Source organism: Cyprinodon tularosa, unplaced genomic scaffold, assembly GCF_016077235.1.
Source record: "Cyprinodon tularosa strain WSP-4 unplaced genomic scaffold, ASM1607723v1 ctg14, whole genome shotgun sequence".
Taxonomy (NCBI): domain Eukaryota; kingdom Metazoa; phylum Chordata; class Actinopteri; order Cyprinodontiformes; family Cyprinodontidae; genus Cyprinodon; species Cyprinodon tularosa.
In genome coordinates, this window is record NW_024038220.1 from 219,548 (window position 1) to 242,885 (window position 23,338).

The following is a 23,338-nucleotide window of genomic DNA, read 5'->3' on the forward strand; positions in this document are numbered from 1 at the left end:
CCGACAGAATCAAGGCCTCATTGCACCATCAATAGGTAATGTGGGTGAAGTGTTTTGCCCAAGGACACAATGACATTGAAAGCTGGCGCTGGGCTTTGAACTGAGTTGCAAACTCTTTCATCCGGAGCCACTGTTGTTGTTAAAGCTTTAGATCAGCAGGGGGCAGCATACTACTTTATCCATTTTTCTGTAATTCAGGGTTTGCTCTATAGGTAATGTGAAAACATTAAATGTTGGCTTGTGTGAACTGAATTTAGATTGTGTTTTTTTTTTTATCTTACAGGAAGAATTGGACTGCACATATAAAGTAATACAGAAATATTCTGCTCCAGTCAGACCTTTCCAATGCTGGGAAATTAGACTGGCTTTATTATTACTGCAGTATAGTGCATTAAATCATCTTAAAATGGAATCGACATTGAAAGGATTCAGACGTGATGGATACATGAGGATGACAATCAAACCTAAGGTAAAAATCATTGATTTACACTCAAATCAGCATTTTCCCCATCATCATATTGCAAACTTAAAGCAGAGTCATACTCATTTAACACTTTTTCTTTTTTAGTATATATCTTTGAAGTAAATAGTACGGTTTAACGCTGGAGATTCTACCTTATTTCTTTATCTTTTTTAAACCAGTCAGATGGTTCAACTTTTCAAAAAGTTACTATTAGTAACATTACTATTAGTTATGCGCAGATGCCATTTTTTGGCCCCGATACCTGGCTGTGCAGTATTGGCCGATACCGATACCTTCTGTTTGAAATTGATGTGTGTGAATATATATGAAGAACTGCATACTACTTGGATGTAAAATAATTGCTTTGTCAAGCTGCCGCCTACCTTTGTGAAGCAGGAAAAAGATTAATACAAAGGGAGTCCACAAGAATACCACCTTTTTAGTGCAGTATCAGGGCCTCAACCGATACTGGTATCTGTATCAGTGCAGCACAAATCACTATTTCTGATTGTATAAATATTTTAAGTCTAGGTCTCACTGTAATCTGTTTCCAGGTGTTTCCTGTTCATGTTGCTGGTTTTAATTCATTCCATAGAAGAATGTGATCTGAGACATCTTTATGTTTTTGTGATGTTCCATCAGCCTTTCATTTTCGATTCAGTAAAAAGATTTGAGAGCTTAGCTTGACTTCCTGATATCAAAGAACAGAAAAGACTTGTCCTGCCGTTGCTCTTTTGGTCTTTGTATTACAAAGTTGTCACAATGATGGCAGGATCAAGTGCTTCTAAAGAGACTCAGACACATTGAAAATCACTAAACTAGACTTTGATCATATTTTTCCTGCTTGTTAAAGGTGCTATTTTTTAAGCCAATTATTTTAGTTCTGTAAGATTATTCCAAAATGTTAAGATAGCTGTTTGAACTGGGATATGATTACAAAATAAATTTGTTACTTTGTGTTTTTATCAAAAAAAAAAAAAAAAAAAATTGGCATCTTTTCAGACATAAAAGATCAAACTAGTATATTATATATTACATTACATTTGACACTGCCATTACATTATTTTTTACTGAAGATGAGCTGCAAACAAAAAAAGTTGCCTTGATGCTAGTGACACATTAACAGGATTAAACAAAAATAACTGTGTATATTAACTTATGGTTTGCATACAGGAGGCTTTTAATCCTGCATTTTTCAGCCTCTTTGGTGGCCTGATTTATAACTGATAACAGATTGCAACATAAACATGAAATCCTTTGTTCTTTTGAAGTTAAAAGACTCCTCTGATTTGACACTTTTTGAATGACATCACAAGTTTCTAAAGAAATGCTTCCTTGTTGTGAGATGTGTGACAATGGCAGCTTGATTGCACAACATAACAGGAAAAGAGAATACCAACATAGGAAGATGAACAAAGGGATCAAAGCATCTTTGAAAGATATAATCTGTGAAGTAATTTTGTGCAGCCTGTGGCTGGAATGAAGATTGTCTTAAATACCTCTAAAACAAACTGCTGCTCAACCTGTTTTGTAAAAAACATATTTTGAAATTTGTGATTTCTTTGCATTTATGCTGCTGGGATTCTAGTTTCCCTCAACATTGATGATCAGTGATCATAGCGCTCTGCATCAGCAGTGCTGTGTCTCTCTCACTGCCACCTCCCAGATCAGCTTCTCTGATTGGTTGGTATGTTGCGTCAAGCAGCAAAAGTTACATTTTTCCAACTCCAGTTGCTGCTGCTTTCCTGCTGCAGGATCTTTTTGCTGCACCTTGATGGGTGTCAACTATCGACTTTGCATGTAAAAAAGCTGTTTTTCTGCCTCTAGTGCGTGCGGTCTGAACGTAACACGAGTAGCACTGCTGCCTTGCAGCAAGAATGTTGCGGGTTCGATTCCCAGCCCGGGCTCTTTTTTCATGAAGTTTGCATGCTCTCCCTGTGCATGCATGGGTTCTCTCTGGGTACTCTGGCTTCCTCCCACAGTCCAAAAACATTACTGTTAAGTTAATTGGCTTCTCTATATTTTCCTTAGGTGTGATTGTGTGCATGAATGGTTGTTTGTCCTGTTTTTCTCTGTGTTGCCCTGCGATGGACTGGCGACAGCTGGAGATTGGCACCAACACCCCTTGCGACCCTAGCAGGGATAAGCGTGACGGAAAATGGATTGATGGATGGACCAATTTTATATTTCATCTTTACAATGTACTTTGACAATTATCTGGAAATTATAGCAAAACTTAAAGCTTCACTTGATTTATGATAGAATCACAGCATTCATCTGTTAGATCAGGGTCTGTAACCTTGGATTTGTGGCTCACTCAATATCCTAAAGCATGTGCTCTTCCCTGGATTCTTATTTTGTGTTTGAAGTTCTTTTGTTTTTTTGACCCCAAGAAAAAAGCCCTGACCCTTCTGGTAACAATTCACCACTGCATGTGGTAAACAAATATGTCCTTTTTTTAATATTTAAAGGATGGCTGTGGTGGATAACTCATTGCTCACACTATCCAATGATTTATAGTACGGTAGGTTGAAGCAAACGGCAGACAACACTGAAAATATGTATAACACTTTGTCACCAAAATAAACTTCCAATGTGTTTTGAGAAAGTGGTTTTATACAACTCAGATATCTGCTTAGATTATTAAGGATTTACTTCATTTTCAAAGGGCTACGGCTACCAGCTCCCCACCAGCATGAGATCTCCTCTCCCTTGTCTCTCAGAGACGATGCCTGAATCTCTGCACAATCTCTGTTCAGTCCACTCTGCTGAATCCTTTTTAATGATGCAGCCCCATAATTTTGACACTGCCTTTATTTTAGCTATAGTTGGATTTTTTTTTTTCATTCAGTTATTATTATATAGGTAAAAATCATGTTAATAACATAACTGGGGCTTGGGGTTGATTTTGGCCAAACTGTGCCTAATGTACCTTAAGATGTTCTAAAGGTATTGCTTAATTTATTTAATAATGATGGTTTGTGTTTTAATGTAGTCTACCAAAGCTTAACTGGTTGCACAGATTTGTGTATAAGCAGGGGCGGAGCTAGATGGGGGGGTCATCTAGCTAACCAATCATTGGCCACCCCTGTGGCTACCATTTTTTTCCTCTCAAGTAGAATTTTCAAAAGATTTTAATTTTATATATATTAACAATTACTTGACAACAAAAACACTGTGGTTAATTATGCACATTAACCCTTTAAAGCCAGATCCAAGAATAAAACAAAACCGAAAATTACTTTTTTTTGGTTTGAAGTCCTTATTTGGCCTTTTAACAAAATATGTAAAACGAAAAAACAGAAATACATTTTTGATATTAATAATTTATTACTATGCAATAAGTCAAGATTATTTTTTGTGTAGTCTTCTGCCCTCTGTTATCAGGTATATCTGATTGTGTACAATAGGATTTTGAGCAAAGTTTTTACCATTAAATTATGCGAAGGTGTCAGATGCAAAACATTTCAGAAACCGTATGTATCAAATATGATACATTTGGCATTACAGGGTTAATATACCAATATTAGAGATGATTATTACAGAATTCATGCTCTTTCAGAACTAGATTTTGTGTTATATACCGTAAAGAGGAAAATTATGTGTCTCTGAAAGTCGTCTAAGAGTCTTCAGTGAAATCATAGATACTGTAAATAACTTTTTTAAATAAACACCTATTAAATTACTAATTTATGTAGATATTAGTACTTGTAAATATCAATTTATTGCAGAATGATGTCGATAAAAGTAGGTAAGTAATGACGATGGAAAAGATGTTCACTCCAACTCAAACCTGAAAGAATTTTATTCAATATACCTTTTATCTAGACAAATGTTTAAATATATGCATCTGTTTGTTAGCAAAAGCTGTAGGAAACTATAGTTTGTCTTTATTTAGAAATATGGACCTTGTGCTTGTTCCTGTTTGAACAGTGTATATTGACCCTGAGGTTCCAGTGCCTATCCACTTTCTGGCTACGCCTCTGTTCTACAGGAGGTCTGGATCTAATATTTGATAAAAAATAAAAACAAACTAAGATTTTTATCTTAATTTAAACCAAAATACCTTCACAATTACAATCTCTAGAGCCAGAAGGTACTTCTGATAAAAGCTTGTTTATTTTAGAGGAATTTTCTATAATTTTGGGTCCAAATTTAAGTAGTTTGAATTAAAACTACACTCATTTCTAGGTTAGGCTTACTACTTTTTAAAATACAAGGAATTGGTGTTTTAATAAATGCGAATTTACCCATGCCATCTTCAGTTGATCCATTCTGAAAGGGTTAGGCAGGATCATTTGAAGAATAGTGGAAAAGGGCAAAGAGAGAGAGGGGAGGAAAGTGTGCCACAATGAGAGGCAGTTTGTGCAGCGAACAGGCGCGGCGCTGTGCATCCTCTGCTGTTCAGCCTCAGCTCCGCACAGACACTCAGACAGCCATGGAGAGGAGAGCGGACTGTCCTCTTTGTTGTTGGTAAAGTCCTGCGCGTCCCAACCATGACGCTGTCCGCAGCCACTGGTGTCGCTCCAGCTGCCCGATGCGCACACAAGCGGCCGAAGGATCTGAAGCGGTGAAGTATCTGTCACTTTTCTCTCTGTGCTGCGATCAGGAATGAGACACTGCGCTAGTAGATGGAAATAGACCCATCGCTTTGCAGCCTGCAATATAATCGTGGGATTCCCGGTTTGCTTTTTTTCCTCCCTTTTTATCTGCGTGCGGGGCAGTTGCGCGTTGCGCGTTGTGCGCTCAGTTTGGCTGCTGTTTGCGGTCACAGCGCAGATATTAATAGTGTGACAAAGTTGTTGCACTTGTCGGTGGGCTGCTGATAGGCCTGGCTCTCTCTCTCACTCTCTCACTCTCTCTCTGATTGTATGGAGTTTGTTTGTGGCTCCCCTCCCCCATCCTCCGCTGCTGCTCCTGGCCAAGACGTGATGAGACGCTCACCTCAAGATACAGTTTAGGAGCCAAATGACATTTGCCGTGCTCGCCTCAGGTTTCAATCAGTGTAAATGGTGTAAAAGGACACCTGCACCTGTAATCGTAGCCGTTCAAGCCTGGAGCTCCAGCTTGATGTGATATAGGTGATGGATCCATCAACCTGCACCTCCAGCTGTTATGCACACCCAGTAGGATTAGGATTGGTCATTCCTGCACATCTGGCCTTGCAAAAGCTGGACTTTAGGTTTCAGCAGCAGCTGATTGCAGAGCAGCCAGTTTTGTCTTTTGTTCAATCAAGATAAATGATTTTTGTATGTATTGGATTAGACATAGAGTGGGTGTGCCCTAAAGGCAAGGGTGCTGGCAACCAAGAAAGCAACACTTCTCCTAGAATCATATCCAGAGACTCAATGTTCTTGCCTTCACAAAATCTTAATAATCATCCTTTTTTTTTTTTTTAGTCCTATCTGAGTCAACAAGTGCTCAGAGCTATAAATAGGGAAGTAAATTACAGGGAAATGTGAGATGAAGACAAGGTTAAGTGTCAAGTTGTTTTTTTTCCTCCATGTTTTGGATCTGCCAGCAAACTGTCAGGAAATAGTGGCTTCAGCATGGATGTGTGAATTTATCCAGTCAGCCGTGGCTACATTAAACCTTAAATTAAATAGAGAGGCTGTATCGCAGAAGCTTAGCCATAAGCTGCTCAAGCTCCAGTCAGGATTGCTCCATGAGGAGGCAAATATGTCCTTGAAAAATGTGTTCTCTAAAATAATTTCCAGCATGCAGCTCTGCAGATGAATTTACCATTAAGCTCTAGCCTGGATGTTTAATTAAAATCACCACATGGAATGAGGATCAATGTAGTAACCTGTCATTCAAAGTCAATTTGACGTTTTTTTTCTAACCGTATAGATTGTAAGGCAGCTTTTTTTTTTTTTTTTTTTTTTTAGCTCAGCATATAAACTGTTGAAACTGGCTGTAGGTATAAACAACCAACTCTTTTTCTTTATAAATCCTAATTTGGAGGAAATTTACTCAGCTGCAAGGACTGCTTGAAATGACCAGTCCTCATCCCTGAAAAGGTTTGCAAATAAATATAAATACCTGGAAGGTGCAGACTATGTGTTCAAATAATCTTAGTAACAGACACCTTGTCTGCAAACAATGAAGAGTGTTTGTAGAGAATTATAGCAAACCAGCGACTGCTTAATTGACACCAGAGACTAAAAACTGGATTTTGTTAAAATTTACTCGTTTTTTCCTACAATGTCCTTCAAATCAAAACAGCCGTTTAGCTGCTGCATTAAATTAACTAACTGTTCAATGCAGATCATTCAAATGTAGACCATAGCATAGTAATAACCTGGATATGTCTTCAATATTTCTATTAGAAGGACTGTCACCACATTAATGTAGTGAAGTACTTTAAATCTCAAACAATTCAGAGCGTCACTTAAAAATAACAGATATTCCCTCTAAAATCTCTTGTTAGAAAGAACAGAAGAACTTGAACTGACAGCAGCAAAGCCGAGTTCCTCCTAGTTTTCTTCTGTTACGCCGAGTCCAGTTTTAAATAATTACCCTGGTTCATTCAAGCTGCTAATAACACTCTTATAATTATGTGCCGGCAGGGCAGTATGAACTCTGAAAAACAAAACAAACAAAAAAAATTGTTTTTCATTTGCAATGTCCTCCAGCAGTGCCAAGACTGCCCTCATTCCAGTTAGAAAAGGAGTAATTTTTCATCTTAAACATCATGACACTTGACCTGTTATAAAATAATTTTCTGATCAGACATCAACTCTTCTCGGATAATGAGAGTATCTATGTGTCTAGCTCTGTCATGCAATGGCTGTCCATCATGCCACTGTGCCAAAGAGCCATCTTGTGTCATGTTTAGAAAAGATTGACTCTGAATCAGGGCAACCACGGAGACGGACGATTTGTTTTAAGGAAGTTGATTTAAAGTTGATGGTGTAGAGATTTGTAGAGTTAGTGAGGTGAAGTTCTTGGGTGTGATTATTGACGAGAGATTAACATGGAAATCCCACTTGAATTATTTAAGAACAAAAATAGCCAAATCAATTGCAGTGCTTTATAAAGTAAGGGATTTTCTGAACGATCATGCACTGTATATGTTGTATAATGTATTAATTGTTCCACACTTGGTCTATTGTGTTGAGGTATGGGGAAAGGCATGTTATACTAGTACAAAATCTGTTTTTGTTTTGCAAAAAAGGGCTATAAGAGTTATTACTCGAAAACATGGCAAATACCCATCCAATATATTGTTTTGTAAATTGAGGTTATTAAAATTCTATGATTTAGTTGATTATAATATTTTGTTAGTTATGTATAAGGCACACCTAAATACATTACCCTCAAACATCCAAAAAATCTTTGCAAAGAGAGAGAGCAGTTATAACCTTAAGGGGACACAGATTTTTAAGAAACCCAAATTCAGAACCAGTTTGAAAGAACGATGTACCTCGATACAAGGAGTCAAACTGTGGAACGAACTACAAAATGATGTTAAAAATGCCAAATCACTACACATGTTTAAGAGAATGTTAAAGACTGCATTCTTGAAGAAGTATGAAATAGTATAAAGTGAGCTCATACTATTGTTGTTTAGTTGAGATTGACGACTGACTTTGTTTTTGTTGCAGAAGATAACCATTTTTTTCCCTGTTTAGTTTCAGAGCTGAGAAAAAAGGGGCAGATATTATAAGATTTTTTTCTTCTTTCTGCTGCCTTTCATTTCATTTTGTTTTAAAAAAAAAAATTTAGAAATACATATGTAGTATGTCTGTGTGTATATATGTATGTAATGTATACAGATGGATATGTAGGTATGGATGGAGGTGTATTTTTTATTTTTTAGTATATCAAAAATTTGATAGGCTGTTTTTTTTTTTTGTATTCAATGAAATGAATGAATAAAAAAAAAAAAAAAGTTTTAATGTCAAGGTGCAGTGTATGCAGAGTTGGTGCTGGCAGGCTGATTGTGACTAGTTCTGTTGAGAAGGAAGAGGACACTAGTGAGAAACAGGCTGGCACTGATGAGAATTGTAGAGTACTCATGGAGGTAGAGGCTTGGTTTGACCCAGGGAGGGTGGTGTCCGGGGTTCTGGAGGTTGGTGTGAATCTGGTGGTTCTTTCTCTAGTGCAGATGGTATTGGAAGGTGGACAGGCAGGTGAGCTCAGGTAGGAGGACCAAAGCAGACTGGCGATCCTTTGATTAGGAGGTCCAGGCTTGGAGGTTCTCAATGGTTCTAGGAAGGAAACAGAGACACGGAATTAGGAACTGGCTTGGAGGTAACTCAGAAAAGAGATTGGTCGGTCAAATACCACGGTGGAAGCGAGAAAGAACTGATGCCCTCCTCCTGGTTTCCACTCCTTAAGAAAGGCTCTAATTAGCGGTGATGAGGAGCACCTGCCCATCACGCCCTGCAGAGAAGAGAGAGCCCAGACCTGCAACCAGACCTGAGAGTATGACTGCGTGCTTTTATTTGTGACCCTGCAGGGATAGGCTGTGAGGAAGAAATGTTTCTATATATTTTTTTTAATCTTTTTTTTCTTTCTGCATCATATGTTAATTTTTGGTAATATTTTCTTTTGCTTGTTTTGGGCTGAAATAAAGAAAAAATGACAAAGCTGATAAGAAAATCTTTTTTTTGTAGACATAAAGACAAGTTACAGTAAATATTGTGATGATTATTGATTAGTGTTTTGTTAACCTATGTGAAATAATGACCGAGAGAAAAAAAGGCCACATTTAAAGTGTAACCCTAACCTTATTTAAATATAACCTTTAAAAATAGGTCAGCCGTACTACCAACCTTTTACAGTTTGTTTATGAGAGGTTGAGTGGTTTATTTCCTCTGCTTATATACCCTGGAGTTTTATCAGATGTATTTTATATTGATATCGTTCCTGTGTCTATTGAAATATGATATTATTTATATTAAATATTAAAATTATTATATTGATTTATTAACCAGCTCTTATTAGGACAGTTTTCAAAATTTCACAGTATGTAATTAAAGTTATTTAAACCTATTGCTCCAGCAGTATATTCACACATGTTATACATAATTTTGTGAATGCATGTGTGATAATTCAATTTATCATTTGCTGATTCACCATTAGTCTAAGAATGAGCCTTTGTATGACGAGGCTAGCGATGATCTGCCTTTCCGGTCATGTGAGCTGCCTCTCATGATATATTTCTCCCTCCTTGCAGGAGATTTTCCAGAGAAACATAACTAGAATACTGGATCCAACAGTTGTGCACTGTGGGCACTCCAGGATTCATGGATGCCGGGACTATGAGCATAAACGACCAAAGAGGCTGCATCTCAGACTTGGGAGGCAGCTTTACTGAGAATGCTCCCAGACCTCCGGTTCCCGGGGAGGAAGGAGAGCTGGTGTGCAGCGATGGTCGCCAACACAGCAATTTCACCTTCTCCTCCAAGAACGAGGGCACCAAAAGTGAAGCTTCTGTGGCTACACCCAGACGGCCAGACTTGGATCTGGGCTATGAGCCAGAGGGCAGTGCTTCCCCGACGCCACCCTACTTAAAATGGGCAGAGTCTCTTCATTCCCTCCTGGATGACCAGGATGGCATCCATCTCTTCCGAAAATTCCTCAAGAATGAAGACTGTGCAGATATGCTGGACTTCTGGTTTGCATGCAGTGGCTTCCGTAAGCTAGAAGCCAACGAGGGGAACGAGGAGAAGAAAGTAAAACTGGCGAAAGCTATCTACAAAAAGTACATCCAGGACAACAATGGGATCGTCTCCAGGCAAATCAAACCAGCTACTAAGTCTTTCATCAGAGATTGTTTGATTAGGCTACACATTGATCCTGCAATGTTTGACCAGGCTCAGACTGAGATACAGCTCAGGATGGAGGAAAACACTTATCCTCTGTTCCTTAAATCTGATATATATTTGGAATACACACGGACAGAAGGAGAGAGCCCCAAGCTGTGCTGTGACCAGAGCCCTGTTTCTGGTAATGAAAAGGGGGTGTCTGGATTACTACCGACTTTAAATGAATATGAAGATAAAGAGCCAGAGGAGAGCGAGTGTGACGTGACACCAAGCAGCCAGCTCACCCACAAAATGTCGTTGGAGAGGGTACCACAGCAAATCGCAGGCAGTGCAAAATCCCACGACATCCAAGAGTACAGGTAAATCCTCCCAAGCTTCTTAAGAATGAAAAAAGCTTTACCTCAGCTCAAACTGTGCTCGTTTCCCCTGCAAACTGCTGAATTAGAAATGAAGCTGAAACCCCAAACCAGCGTGAAGTTGGAGATGAAAACAGATTGTGAGTGTAGCACAAGAGACAGCAGAGATGATGGTGTGAGGAGTGGGGCATCTCTACCTTAGGAGGTAGATGTGTTGGAAGTTGAGGAGGTTACCACGGCTGCTCTTTAGAGTTAGAAACAGGAAATCATTATTTTTCTTTGTGGGTGTGGGGACTTTGGGAATCAGGTTTTTTCAAGACTTGGCTTGGTATCGATTGGCAGGAGTTCAAGCTGATTTTATTTACATTTGATTTTTGCTTGATCCTTGACCCCCACTTATTTCTTTTCCCTTTCAACACAGAGCTCCTTTTTTTGAAAGATAAAGCTTGTAGCTGTTAGGTTATGCTGGAAATATTAGGTGTTTTTGTTTTTAAATGTTGAACCATTAATGGATTCTATGCATGCGGTGAGCCATGGTATTATATATTATTCTAAGTTGATTATCTTTTGTATAGAGAAACTATTTTATAGACCTAATCTGCACTACTAGCAAAGAACGAGCTTTATATGTACACATAATTAATAACTGTTTTAGTATATAAAGGGTGAAAGGGGATTGACAGCAAATTAAGCCCATGAGATGAGACAATACAGAATATTTGTTTCACCAGACGAAATAAAAAAAAAAATTTTTTTTTGCAAAGATTTCACAAATTACAGACTGTAGTACACAACCTGATAGCAGTTTAACATAATTCAGTTATAAATAGACTTTTTCTATCTAAGGTTGTGTCAGTGCCATAGGCATTTAAAATTCCATTAATTTTTAGGTTCTTATTGATACAAAAAAAAATTGTCATAAATCTTAAACTCCGCATTAAATATTGCAGTATGCCATACAGGTGTCGCAGTGGTTGGTGCACATGACCCATGAACGGAGGCCTTAGTCCTTGACGCGGCTGACCCGGGTTCGAATCCGGCCTGTGACCTTTACCGCATGTCTCTCCCCCTCTTTTCTGTCAGCCTACTGTCAGAAAAACGAGCCACTAAAAAGTTATTAAAAAAACTCAAAAAAAAATAAATTGTTTTTGAAACTAGCAATGTTTGTTTGCATTGTTTCAAATCTTCTGTCACTCCCTGATTGTTTAATTTCCATATTGTTTATCCATATTGCCACACAAACATTGAACAACATTTGGTTGTTTGAATGTTTAAGGCATCTATTTCAATTCAATAATACTTTATTAATCCCATAGGGAAAATCAGTTTTGGTACAGCCGCTCCAATAAGACAGAAACACAGACATTTTACATAGGGGGGGGGACACCCTGTAGATCACTTTGGGCTCTAAGTTCATGTAAGTCATTCACATGTTTAACTTACAGATTATATACAGATTATTTGATTATTGAAATAATTGTCAACTAATTTAGTAATCGATTGATTGTTAACTGCAGTATAGAAACATGTCTTCCGATTACAGAGCAACCCACTTAGAGCAGTAATTATACCGAGATTGTGAAAAAATATACAAACATTGTGCATTTAAGATAGATATATATATATATATATATATATATATATATATATATATATATATATATATATATATATATATATATATATATATATATATATATATATATATATTCTCTGGCAATATGCTCCACCCAGAACTCCTCAGCTGGAAAAGCTTGAGTTTCACCTGGTTTAATTTGGTAAAAAGCCTTCTTTAAACAATCGTTGGCTATCCGATTATTAACCAATTATAAAAAAAATAATCAACGGATGAATCGATTTGCTAAATAATTGTTAGTTTCAGCCCTAGTGTTAACCTAAGCAATTCATTAGCTGTGCTCAGCCTGATTATTTCAGCGTGGGAACACCAGCGAGGTTGTTGGGGAAAATTTTAACAGCATCAACATTTGTTGAGGTTTTTTATATCAGCTTCTAGAGGATAAAATAATGAATCCACTACCTGTGCATTACCGTCTCCTGCTGTTTCCTTAACTGCCTGTCTGTATTCCAGTACATGACTCTCCAATCCCATATTAGCAGTTATAGTTCATTGTAGTTTTTTAGCTCAAACTCATGCTTTTCTAATTTTCAAATAATCATGATCTTGATTTATTACTATTCTTAGGCAGAGAGGAACAAGGATTCACTTAGATGTTTCTTCTGTGATGACTTATTCTTTTGCACCTTGTGTTTTTTTTTTTAACAAAATAGTTTTGTTTTGCATAATTTTTCTTTGCTTGATTTGACATAACAGGACTGGCTCTGGAAAATGTGTATTTTGAAGGATATTATCTGTTACTAATAGTATTTATTTATGGTTACTTGATAGAAAGGGGACTTGTTTCTGACTTGAATCAACCTTATTTTGTGCTTAGCAGTATGCTTGTTTTTATGAATAATCAGTTACTTCCTAATTAGAGCAAGGTTACTTGCTTCGGCTTCACCTAAATTATATTTTGATAACTTTTAAGTTATACAGAGATTGAACTTTTTTTGCTTTATTTAAGATTATACTATTACCAAAAATACAAAGAAAAAAAAACTCATACAGGGCTTGTCTATTAATTAGTAGAAGTACCTTTATAAATATGCTTAGATAACCTTTTCTTTCAAACCTGCAGGGATTGAGTGTGTATAAAAAATGTATAACTGCTAGAATAACTCTAAGCTGGATCAATACGCCTTGTTGAGGAATCTCACAGTTAAATATTTAGTGGATCTTTAAGGCACAGCTTCACTTTAGGTATTTAATTTGTGAAACAGGGTCAATAATTACTTATTTTACTTTTCATATACAATGATAATGCTTCACCCCTTAAATAGTAAATGATTTCTCAGTCATAATCAAATTTGGGTTTTTTTTGTTTTGTTTTTTAGCTGTTATCTAAGTATTGATTATGTTGTTCAAGGATACCAATGTTTTGTCTCTGATGTTATTGTTTTATTAAAGAGTAAACCTTTTGGATATTCTTAATTTCATGCTGTGTTAATAACAACACAGCAGGTTATTCCAACAACAACAAGCAAACACTTTCAACACGTAATTGTAAGAGATACTTTATCTTTTTCCATAACAATATGTTTCTGCCAAATTAGTAAAAAGTTGCCTAAAAAGAAGTCCTCCGGCAAGTGAACGTGTTACCATGAAAGAAATGATGAATGATGCTATTATCAGAGCTAAGAGAGCAAAAAAAAAAAAAAATCTAGTTATGCTAAACAATTGCATCCTTAACAGATCATGAAGGACATTTGTGGTTTGTTAAAAAAGCCAAGCTGTTACATTAAGTATCCTAATTTGATAGCAGCTATTATCCATTTCACAACAATGTGACCCTGCAACAATATAATTGAAGTTGCGTCACAGTTGTACACTACAGAGACGTTCCCACAGCTCCAGCGGTGTTATAAGAGACAGGAACTCGCATCAGCTGACGGACAGACGATACCTTTCAGATAAAACTCTCTCTGTGACAAACACAGTGCACAGTGCTGCACTCCGAAGCAGATGCAGAACAAATCTCAATTACAATTTGGTTAAAATACAATGAATGGACGGAAATTTGATGTTCCATGGATTGCATGGCTGCATATTTCAGTCACAGTTTCGTGCTAAACTGTTGTCCTGTTGTGTTTTCCAATATAGGCATGCGCTTTCCGAAGTTGATATTTGCAAAAAGCAAATGCTGTTTTATGCAAGTAAGATTTTTTAAATCCTAACCCAAAGGCAATTTTACGGAGATCAGGGTTTAAATTTGTATTTGAAATGCAGAAATGAAAACGGGGGAAAATAAAAAGAAGAAAAATCTGCAAAGCTAACAAGTTCAATCATTTCATTTGTTTGCATGTAAGGAATTGAATGACAAACAACAAAGAAAATGAGTAAATATGAGGGAAGCGGCTTTTTGTATCGATTGTCACATCATTACTTCAGCAATCAAGCGTTTGGCTCGATTTATTAAATGACACGCTTCATTTTTAAATATCCTGTCAGCATTACCCGTTGGGCTTTTTGTGAACTTAAATTTTACAGCAGTTGTGTCAGATCCCTTTTAGAGCGTGGCTACAGACGACATTAAGAAGTCTTTCAGATCAGAGTGGAGAAATGGAATGACTTGAAAGAGAATGTTTTGTGTTAATGTTTAGTTGGAGCGTATATGAAATAGAAAACGGTTTAATTTTTCTGATTCCAGCAGTTTTGTTTCTTAAAGATGGACCTGCACACTCTTTGTCACATAAATGGTATAACAGCATGAGAAAGGAAATTAGTTTCTGTTAGATTTGTGTTCATTATTCTATCTGCTGAAAGGACAGAGGAAATTAATTCCATCTAATTCTAATCTTGACTTTTATGTAAAGCCTTTTTATCAGCTTGGTGTTAGAAGCAGAGGTTATAAACAGTATTAACATACGGTACATAAACGTACAACTTTTACCTTTTCAGAGTTTTATTCCCAGAAATGGGTTTCATTTCACCAAAATAGTCATTTTATACTCACCGTTGTTGGACATTAAAGCCCCTACTTTATCATCAAACATTTAGAGCAATACATGAGAAAGGGACTTCCTTTTGAGTAAAATAATTTAGAAAATATGACTTGAGTGGCACAGTGGGTAGCACTGCTGCCTTGCAGCAAGAATGTTCTGTGTTCGATTCCCTGCCCAGGGTCTTTCTGCATGGAGTTTGCATGTTCTCCCTGAACATGTGTGGGTTCTCTCCGGGTTCCCCGGCTTCCTCCCACAGTCCAAAAACATGACTGTTAGGTTAATTGGCTTCTCTAAAGTCCCCTTAGGTGTGAGTGTGTGTGTGAATGGATGTTTGTCTCTGTGTTGCCCTGCGATGGACTGGCGACCTGTCCATGGTGTCCCCCGCCTCTCGCCCGTAGACAGCTGCAGACCTGGACACCCCTTGCGACCCCACTTGGGATAAGCGTGTTAGAAAATGGATGGATGACTTGAGTGCAGTACAGGTATTTTTAGGAATTGTCAGTGGAAATATTGCTTATTAAATTTTAAAACCATAAAAATATAGAGAATTGTACAGAGGTTGGTGGCCTAATGAGTAGAGAGCAGGTCACTGGACTCTTGGAGGGGCCATAAGGTCGCTGGTTCAAACCTCAGATTGTCACTCTTGGTCCATTAGACTCTTAGTCTTTGCTAAAGTAGGGGCTTTGTCTCCATTCAAATCCTGTTAACGTGGTCCTAAATCCAGTGTGTGAGGGCCAGCCCTCCTTAAATCTTACCGGCCCCAACACTTACTCTCTGGCCGAAGCACCTACCAGTGACAGTGAGTAACTCAAGAGCTCAAGAAGTAATACAATGTCAGCTTTCTAAATGATGCATGCAGTATATATAGCCCTTCCTTGTCATGCACATCCTTTTGACGGTTGGCATATGGTGTAATGTTCTATTTCTTCAAACTGTAAAATCCTTGCAACAAACTAAATTATAATAAAACTAAATTGCTTTCTTTACACCAAACTACGATGTTCCTCTTATATTTGGGAAATGTATGTTCAAAGATTTTGCAAAAATATGTTGCGGTGCTTGATTGGGTTTTGCATGTAAAGGCTAACGTTTCACGTTCAAACTGAACGATTGTTGTTCTCTACTTAAAAAAACACTTTAGATTTTAAAATGAAAAAAATTTCTATTTTTTAAATATTTTTTTTACTTAAAGGAGAATTCCGGTTTTTAACACTTTTAGCCCATTTTCTGTAGTGTCCAGGATGAAATCGAATGATCGACACCAAAATTTTGACAATTGGTCCTGTCTCTGCTTTTTGGCTCATTTAGAATCCAACCCTGGCTGCTTCAGAACGGCTTCCATAGTGCATGTCCGATAATGTCCTTAAAACAACCTTAAAAACGTTCTTTTTTTAAAATATGCTACTCACCGGGTCGTCAGCGCTGTTCAATGACGTTCCAAAAAAAGTTTCGTAAAGAAAAAACGTTCCTGTAGTGTTTTATTTAGCATTTTGTAAATCCCATTGAGTTCTGTTGGAATAGTCAATATTCCCCTGCCACCGAAAACGGAAATGGGGCCTGTTTACACAGTTGTAGTCTTTTCGCTTCACTCTGTGTATTCCGACGTCGAGAATCAATACGAAAGGTGGATTCTTGATTCTCGACGTCGGAGTACACAGAGTGAAGCGAAAAGACTACAACTGTGTAAACAGGCCCCATTTCCGTTTTCGGTGGCAGGGGAATATTGACTATTCCTACAGAACTCAATGGGATTTACAAAATGCTAAATAAAACACTACAGGAACGTTTTTTCTTTACGAAACTTTTTTTGGAACGTCATTGAACAGCGCTGACGACCCGGTGAGTAGCATATTTTAAAAAAAGAACGTTTAAGGTTGTTTTAAAGACATTATTGGACATGCACTATGGAAGCCGTTCTGAAGCAGCCAGGGGTGGATTCTAAATGAGCCAAAAAGCAGAGACAGGAGCAATTGTCAAAATTTTGGTGTCGATCATTCGATTTCATCCTGGACACTACAGAAAATGGGCTAAATGTGTTAAAAACCGGAATTCTCCTTTAAAAACTGTATGACATGGATGCATAAAAACCTCATTTTATTTCAGTGTTAAATTCTGTTTAAAGCAACAGATTATAATTAAAAATGTCTCCGGATCTTTACTGGTTGATGATTTTCTTGGTTAACACCCTGCTGATTTTTAGTTGGTGACCCATGTTCTACACTGTCTGAGGATTCACAATATGGCATACTTGTTAGCCTCAGATTAATCTTTAGCCTTATACAGACCACAGACATCCTTCTGTTAAAGATCTCAAGGTCTGCTGAGGTTTCCTAATTCAAGGCAACCATGTTCCAGCCAAATAAGCACTGTTCTCACTACAGTCTCTAAGGAGGTGATGATGCGTTGGTTTATAGCCATAAAGAAAGTAAACTGAAAAGTAAAAAGTGATTTCTAACCAGGATGCAGTTTTGCAGTTTTCGTTTCCCTTAGAGACAAATGATCCTCACTTGGAAATCAGAATAAAATCTCTTCTCACTATATTTGTTAGAAAATAAGCAATAATTTGCTTCTTCTACTTTTACTTATAAACTGATTTATGTGTTTGGTTCCACCCTCTGGCTTAGACTGTATTGTTCCTGCTTGCACAAAGTAAGCACAAAAAAATGAGATTCACCAGGATGTCAACAGGGAGACCTAGTAAACTGTAGTCAGTGAATACGATTAAGAGAATTCACCCCACAGGTTTAGTTGTGAAGTGGAGGGTAAAATATGGCCTTATTACCATCATGCTGAGCTAAAACCACATTTATTAGCTTGTCTGCTACGTGAGCTGATTACCCAACAAAAAAACCCTAAGATAGTAACTTTCTTAAAATTACAGTTAATCTAAAAAAAAAAAATACTGCATTATTAATTGCATTTAGAGGAACAATAATCTTACGTATTTATTCCACATGGTATCTTATTTTAGCCAATTTAAAGCTATTTCTTATCCATTGTAATTAGGAGCTATGTGCTAGGTGCTTCTTGTTTAAATTACCTGCTTGTATAAAACGGAAAATGTTTAAAGGCATACAGTGTAACTTTTGGCCACTACTCTTCGTCAAGTCTTTTTGTCACAAAGTCCACAGTGTGCCTTTAAAGTAATGAGAATAAAATATGTCCTATCCTTGCCTCCTTAAATGTTCCCAATTATTTTATTTGAAAGTATTAACATGAAAATGCACAGCTCTTCTAATATACTATACTATACTATACTATACTATACTATACTATACTATACTATACTATACTATACTATACTATACTATACTATACTATACTATACTATACTATACTATACTATACTATACTATACTATACTATACTATACATGTTAAATGTCAAAATAATTCACACCACCTATAGCTATATGTTAAAACTGAACTTACTGTGTAACTGACAACATTTAAAGCCTAAACTAACCTAGTTTCCAATATATGCACATAAACATATTATATTTCTTTCAAAAAAGGTTTTTCTTTTAAAAGAACGAACAAACAAAACTTCTTTTACCTTTTTTTTTCTTACATACAAATGTATCATATTAACTGGAATTACAATTTCATTCTTTTGTCATGATGCACCTCTACACCAGTTCCATGAATTATTCGGGTGGGTGTTGCTAATGAAAATCTTGCTGTCACAAAGATTTCATTCGAACTCTCTGTGCTTTTGCATTCCAAGCAGGGAGAAAGCTGAAGCTAAAGGCTTTGGGGAATTCCTACTTTGAATAAAGAATAATGATGCCTTACATTCATAAATTATGGGCTCAAAGCCCTCTAAGAAGTCTGGTTTGCTAAGTTGGTGTTGGTGTGAAATAAAGTATCTTTTTCTTGATATTTAGCAGGTTAGATAACTATGCTTCATAGATCATCTTATTTTTTATGTTTGGTTAATTATTACAGAATGACAGAAGAACAATGTGAAAGAAAATATAAGGAAAGACTAAATGTTAGGGTTTAAAGGAGAAGTTCGGTTTTTTACACTTTAAGCCCATTTTCTGTAGTGTCCAGGATGAAATCGAATGATCGACACCAAAATTTTGACAATTGCTCCTGTCTCTGCTTTTTGGCTCATTTAGAATCAACCCCTGGCTGCTTTAGAATGGCTTGCATAGAGCATGTCCTATAATGTCCTTAAAACAACCTTAAACGTTTTTTTTTTTAAATATGCTACTCACCGGGTCGTCAGCGCTGTTCAGTGACGTTCCAAAAAAAGTTTCGTGAAGAAAAAACGTTCCTGTAGTGTTTTATTTAGCATTTTGTAAATCCCATTGAGTTCTGTTGGAATAGTCAATATTCCGCTGCCACCGGAAACGGAAATGGGGCCTGTTTACACAGTTGTAGTCTTTTCGCTTCACTCTGTGTACTCCGACGTCGAGAATCAAGAATCCACCTTTCGTATTCCATTTTCAGAGTTTTTTAAAGTGTTTAATAGAGACGTTAGCACCTCAACGTCGGAGTACACAGAGTGAAGCGATGTATACTGCAAAAAATGTAAATCTTAATAAGTAATTTCTTCTTAAAATAAGTGCATTTATTCTTGGATTAAGGAGATAAGTGAGATATTTTGGCAATGGAACAAGATAATTTACCTTTAAAATAAGAAAAAAACTATTGCATTGTCTTATTTCAAGTGCATTTTATCTAATTAACTTATTTTAAGAGTAAAAATACTCATTCCATTGGTAAATCCTCTTACTTACCTACAAAAATTAAGGGTAAATACACTTAATTTAAGATATTTTTACTTTATTTCTAGATTGTTTTTGCAGTGTAACACCGCTAGCTGTAAACCTTTAGTGTAATGTATTTTAATTGTTTGTTGTGAAAAAGGATTATTTAACAGGCATTTTTCACAGCTTGGATTTCTTTGCACTGAAATTGGTAAAAGGATCAAAAAGAAGACAAAAACTTTAAGCAAACTTTAACAAAACCTTTATTTTCTCACTTTCATTAAAACAGTGAAGCTTGTCTAAGGCTATTGCCAAGAAATTGACTTTGAATTAAATGTTGTTTATTTTATTATATTTATCTTGTTGAATGTTCTTCCCTTTCAGAGTTGTTTTTCTCTTATTTCCTAATACAGGCAAGGAGCATGTCGAGAGCCCATCAACCCATACTACGTCAACCCAGGTCATGTTCTGGCCCCAGCCACCAGTGCCAATGACAGTGAGCAGCAGAGCATGTCCAGTGACGCAGACACGCTTTCCCTTACAGACAACAGTGTGTACGTTTCTTGTCACCAGACACTTAAACACATTTTTCCCAGAGTCCTTCTGTCACGGCAGACCTAAACACCATTTGACTCAGCAGTTTTTGACAATAAAATGATTGTCTAGGCTGGACTGTTAAACATTTGAGTGGAGAATTGTACTGAATGTCTAACCCATATAGTGTTTAAAGAAAACACTTATTTTCCATAACCTAGTCCATTTGCAAGCTGCAGACCAAACTGAGTGTTTTATCTGGCATCACTTATAAGGATCTCTCATTTTCAGAGTCTGTTTATGAGTCAGCCAGATGCGTTTTGCCAAAATGAATTTGAAAAATCTTCTAGGTGAAGTGTGACTGATGAATCGAGCCAGTGCCCTTCAAAGTCTGCACAGCTGGGAACATTTTTTTATAACTGAAGGGATTGAAAGACTAATTTCTCCCTAGCATTTGACACAGGTGATTGTGTAAATTAGTCGACAAATGATTACTCAAACTTTCTGCATGTAAAGCATGTTGCTGTGACCTGCAGACTACTTATGAGGCAGGGTGGGCAGCCACAATGCTGTAAGAATCTCTCTCCTGCTGCACGGATAACAAAGACCCTTTTAGGTGTTTGTTTCAGAGAGAAAAAACTGTGTGAAGCGTTCAGCTTCAAAGCTGCCTTGTTGTTTATTCATGAGGATGACTGATGAAAATGTCTTTTGTTGTTCATTCCAGAGATGGCGATCCACCATACCGATACCGCAAACAGCATCGCCGGGAGATACACGAGAGTGCCAAAGCAAATGGGCGAGTGCTACTACCTCATTTTCCAGTGAGTTATTCATGGGACGTTTCCCCTCCACCTCGCTCTCCGCCTCTACACCTCTCTCTTTGTAACTGTCTGTCTCTGCTTATTTTTCCCTCTGCTCTGCCATTGGAAATGTGCATATTTTAGTTCAGCTGTGTTACAGCGCCTGTGATGGAGTATAAGAATAGCTGATGGTGAAAGAGAAGGCTGTCTAAATGCAGCTTGATGCCTTCCTAAGCTCTGTGCGCTGAAGCCTTGCAGACATGAATCCTCCCCTGTGACAGCCTGATGCCTCCCTCTGCAGCTTTATGCTGTCGCTTGGTAGGAAAACCCTGGCCCTAATTAGGCCTAGGAGTAAAGAGTCCAATTAAAAAGCCACACATGGCGCCCTCCTATCCTAAATATGAATCTGCTATGTAGTGGACAGCATGATGCTCACATCTCCATGCCTAAACAAATTGATTGATTTCAATGTATTTCTAAATAAAAAGATATATTCTAATAACCCTGGAAGAAGAGAATACGGTGCATATGAATTCGACACACCTACTGAATTACCATCTCATTTTTGACATGAAAATGATCACCTAACTCTATTAATAATTTCCAGACATTTTGCAGCTCTCCTTTCACATATAACCCTTATTTCAACCCAAAAAAAGAAAATAAGTGTATTAAATTAAAAACAATTAAAAATATGAAGACAGCATTATTTTAATCACATAAATGTGAAAAAATGTAAATCATTAAATCACTAAAAAACACTAATCCTATCTTTGAGAATCCCAGAAGTTAAATGAGGATATTTGCTCTAGTTTGAAATGCATACTAGCAAAAATAGAAGTGTTTAAATGACGATATGCAAATAGAGACTCCTGTGCACTAAGTAATGAATAGCAAACCAATGAGACAAAAATTCAGTTTCTAATATTTTGAGGTGGTAAAGTCTTGTTACGCAGCCATTCATATTTCCATTTCCAGTCCCAGTGGAAGCGATACTTTATCTCCACCCGTTTCATTGTTTCCTGCTTCTTTTCCTCTCTCTGACCTCCAACGGGATGTGTGGGGTCAACTGTGCTAAAATAGTTCTAAACACACAAGGATGAAAAAAAGAAACAGTCTGACATTTCTTCCCCCAGCGCATAAACCGGATTCCAAAGGATATACACGTGGAGCCAGAGAGGTTCGCTGCTGAGCTGATCAGTAGGCTGGAAGCGGTCCGGAGGGAGAGGGAGGCTGAGGAAAAACTGGAGGAGAGGCTAAAAAGAGTCAGATTGGTATGATTATTTCACTTTCTGTTCTTGAAACCTTAAGCAGATTCACTGCTTTGGCCGTTTGCACTGGAGCTGAAGGATTTCAGGGAAATATTTTAACAGGAGTAAAGTTCAGGATAATTATGATACTGATGCTGATTATCATTAGCCCTCATTTTTCCACATTTTGTCTGTCTTTGTCATTGCAAAATATTTCCCCCACTCTACAGAAGCTCCAACATTTGAGCTCCAACATTTGAATAAATACATTTTTTTATGGGAATTAGAGATTAGACTGAACTGAACTTCTTAAATACACTATAGATCTGCACAACTTAATAGTGCATAACACCTAACTATTATATCCCACTGACCATTGTAACCTAAGAGTCCTTTGCCATTACAATATGTGTTACGTATATTGTGATGTGATGTGCAGCTCTATTGCACACATAAGAGGTATAAATTTGCTGATATTGTAGAATTTTTCAAATTTGATATAAGAAGAGCTTTTTAAATGTTGAAAATTGTTTAAAAAAACTATAAAATTGAGGAATTTCTTGTACAAAAAATGAATAGCATTAAAAAAAAGAAATACAATGCTAGGGGGAGAAAAACAAACGGAAGTTCACCAGGGATAGGTCTGGGTTCAAAGGGTCAAGAGTGATACATGATTTATTTTAAAGTAATTATATTAATTGGATATGCCCAGTGATAGAAACTGAAGTTGAAGAACCTTATTAGAGGGATAATAAAGTCTGGTTCGGTGCCTAGCCATTAGTTTTCTAATATTCATAAACAAAGAGAAATTAAATCTGCCTGGCCCAATGAAATAAATAAGGCCAGTCATTGGAGTAAAGAGTAAAAGGCTCTATGAAT

General features: G+C 37.0%; 1 protein-coding gene across 2 annotated transcripts in view; it reads left to right on the forward strand.

Moving 5' to 3' along the window:
- axin1 (axin 1) overlaps nucleotides 1-23,338 on the forward strand; it is a 54,415-nt gene that overhangs the window by 16,883 nt on the left and 14,194 nt on the right. Inside the window, exons 2-6 of one of the 2 annotated variants that reach the window (XM_038278225.1) lie at nucleotides 284-469; nucleotides 9,648-10,598; nucleotides 20,289-20,429; nucleotides 21,134-21,230; nucleotides 22,346-22,483. In XM_038278225.1, coding sequence (XP_038134153.1) covers nucleotides 9,718-10,598; nucleotides 20,289-20,429; nucleotides 21,134-21,230; nucleotides 22,346-22,483 — 1,257 coding nt within the window. In that variant the 5' untranslated portion in view covers nucleotides 284-469; nucleotides 9,648-9,717. Of the gene's footprint in view, nucleotides 1-283; nucleotides 470-4,876; nucleotides 5,034-9,647; nucleotides 10,599-20,288; nucleotides 20,430-21,133; nucleotides 21,231-22,345; nucleotides 22,484-23,338 lie in introns of those variants that run through there. The other variant, XM_038278224.1, reaches the window with a different exon arrangement.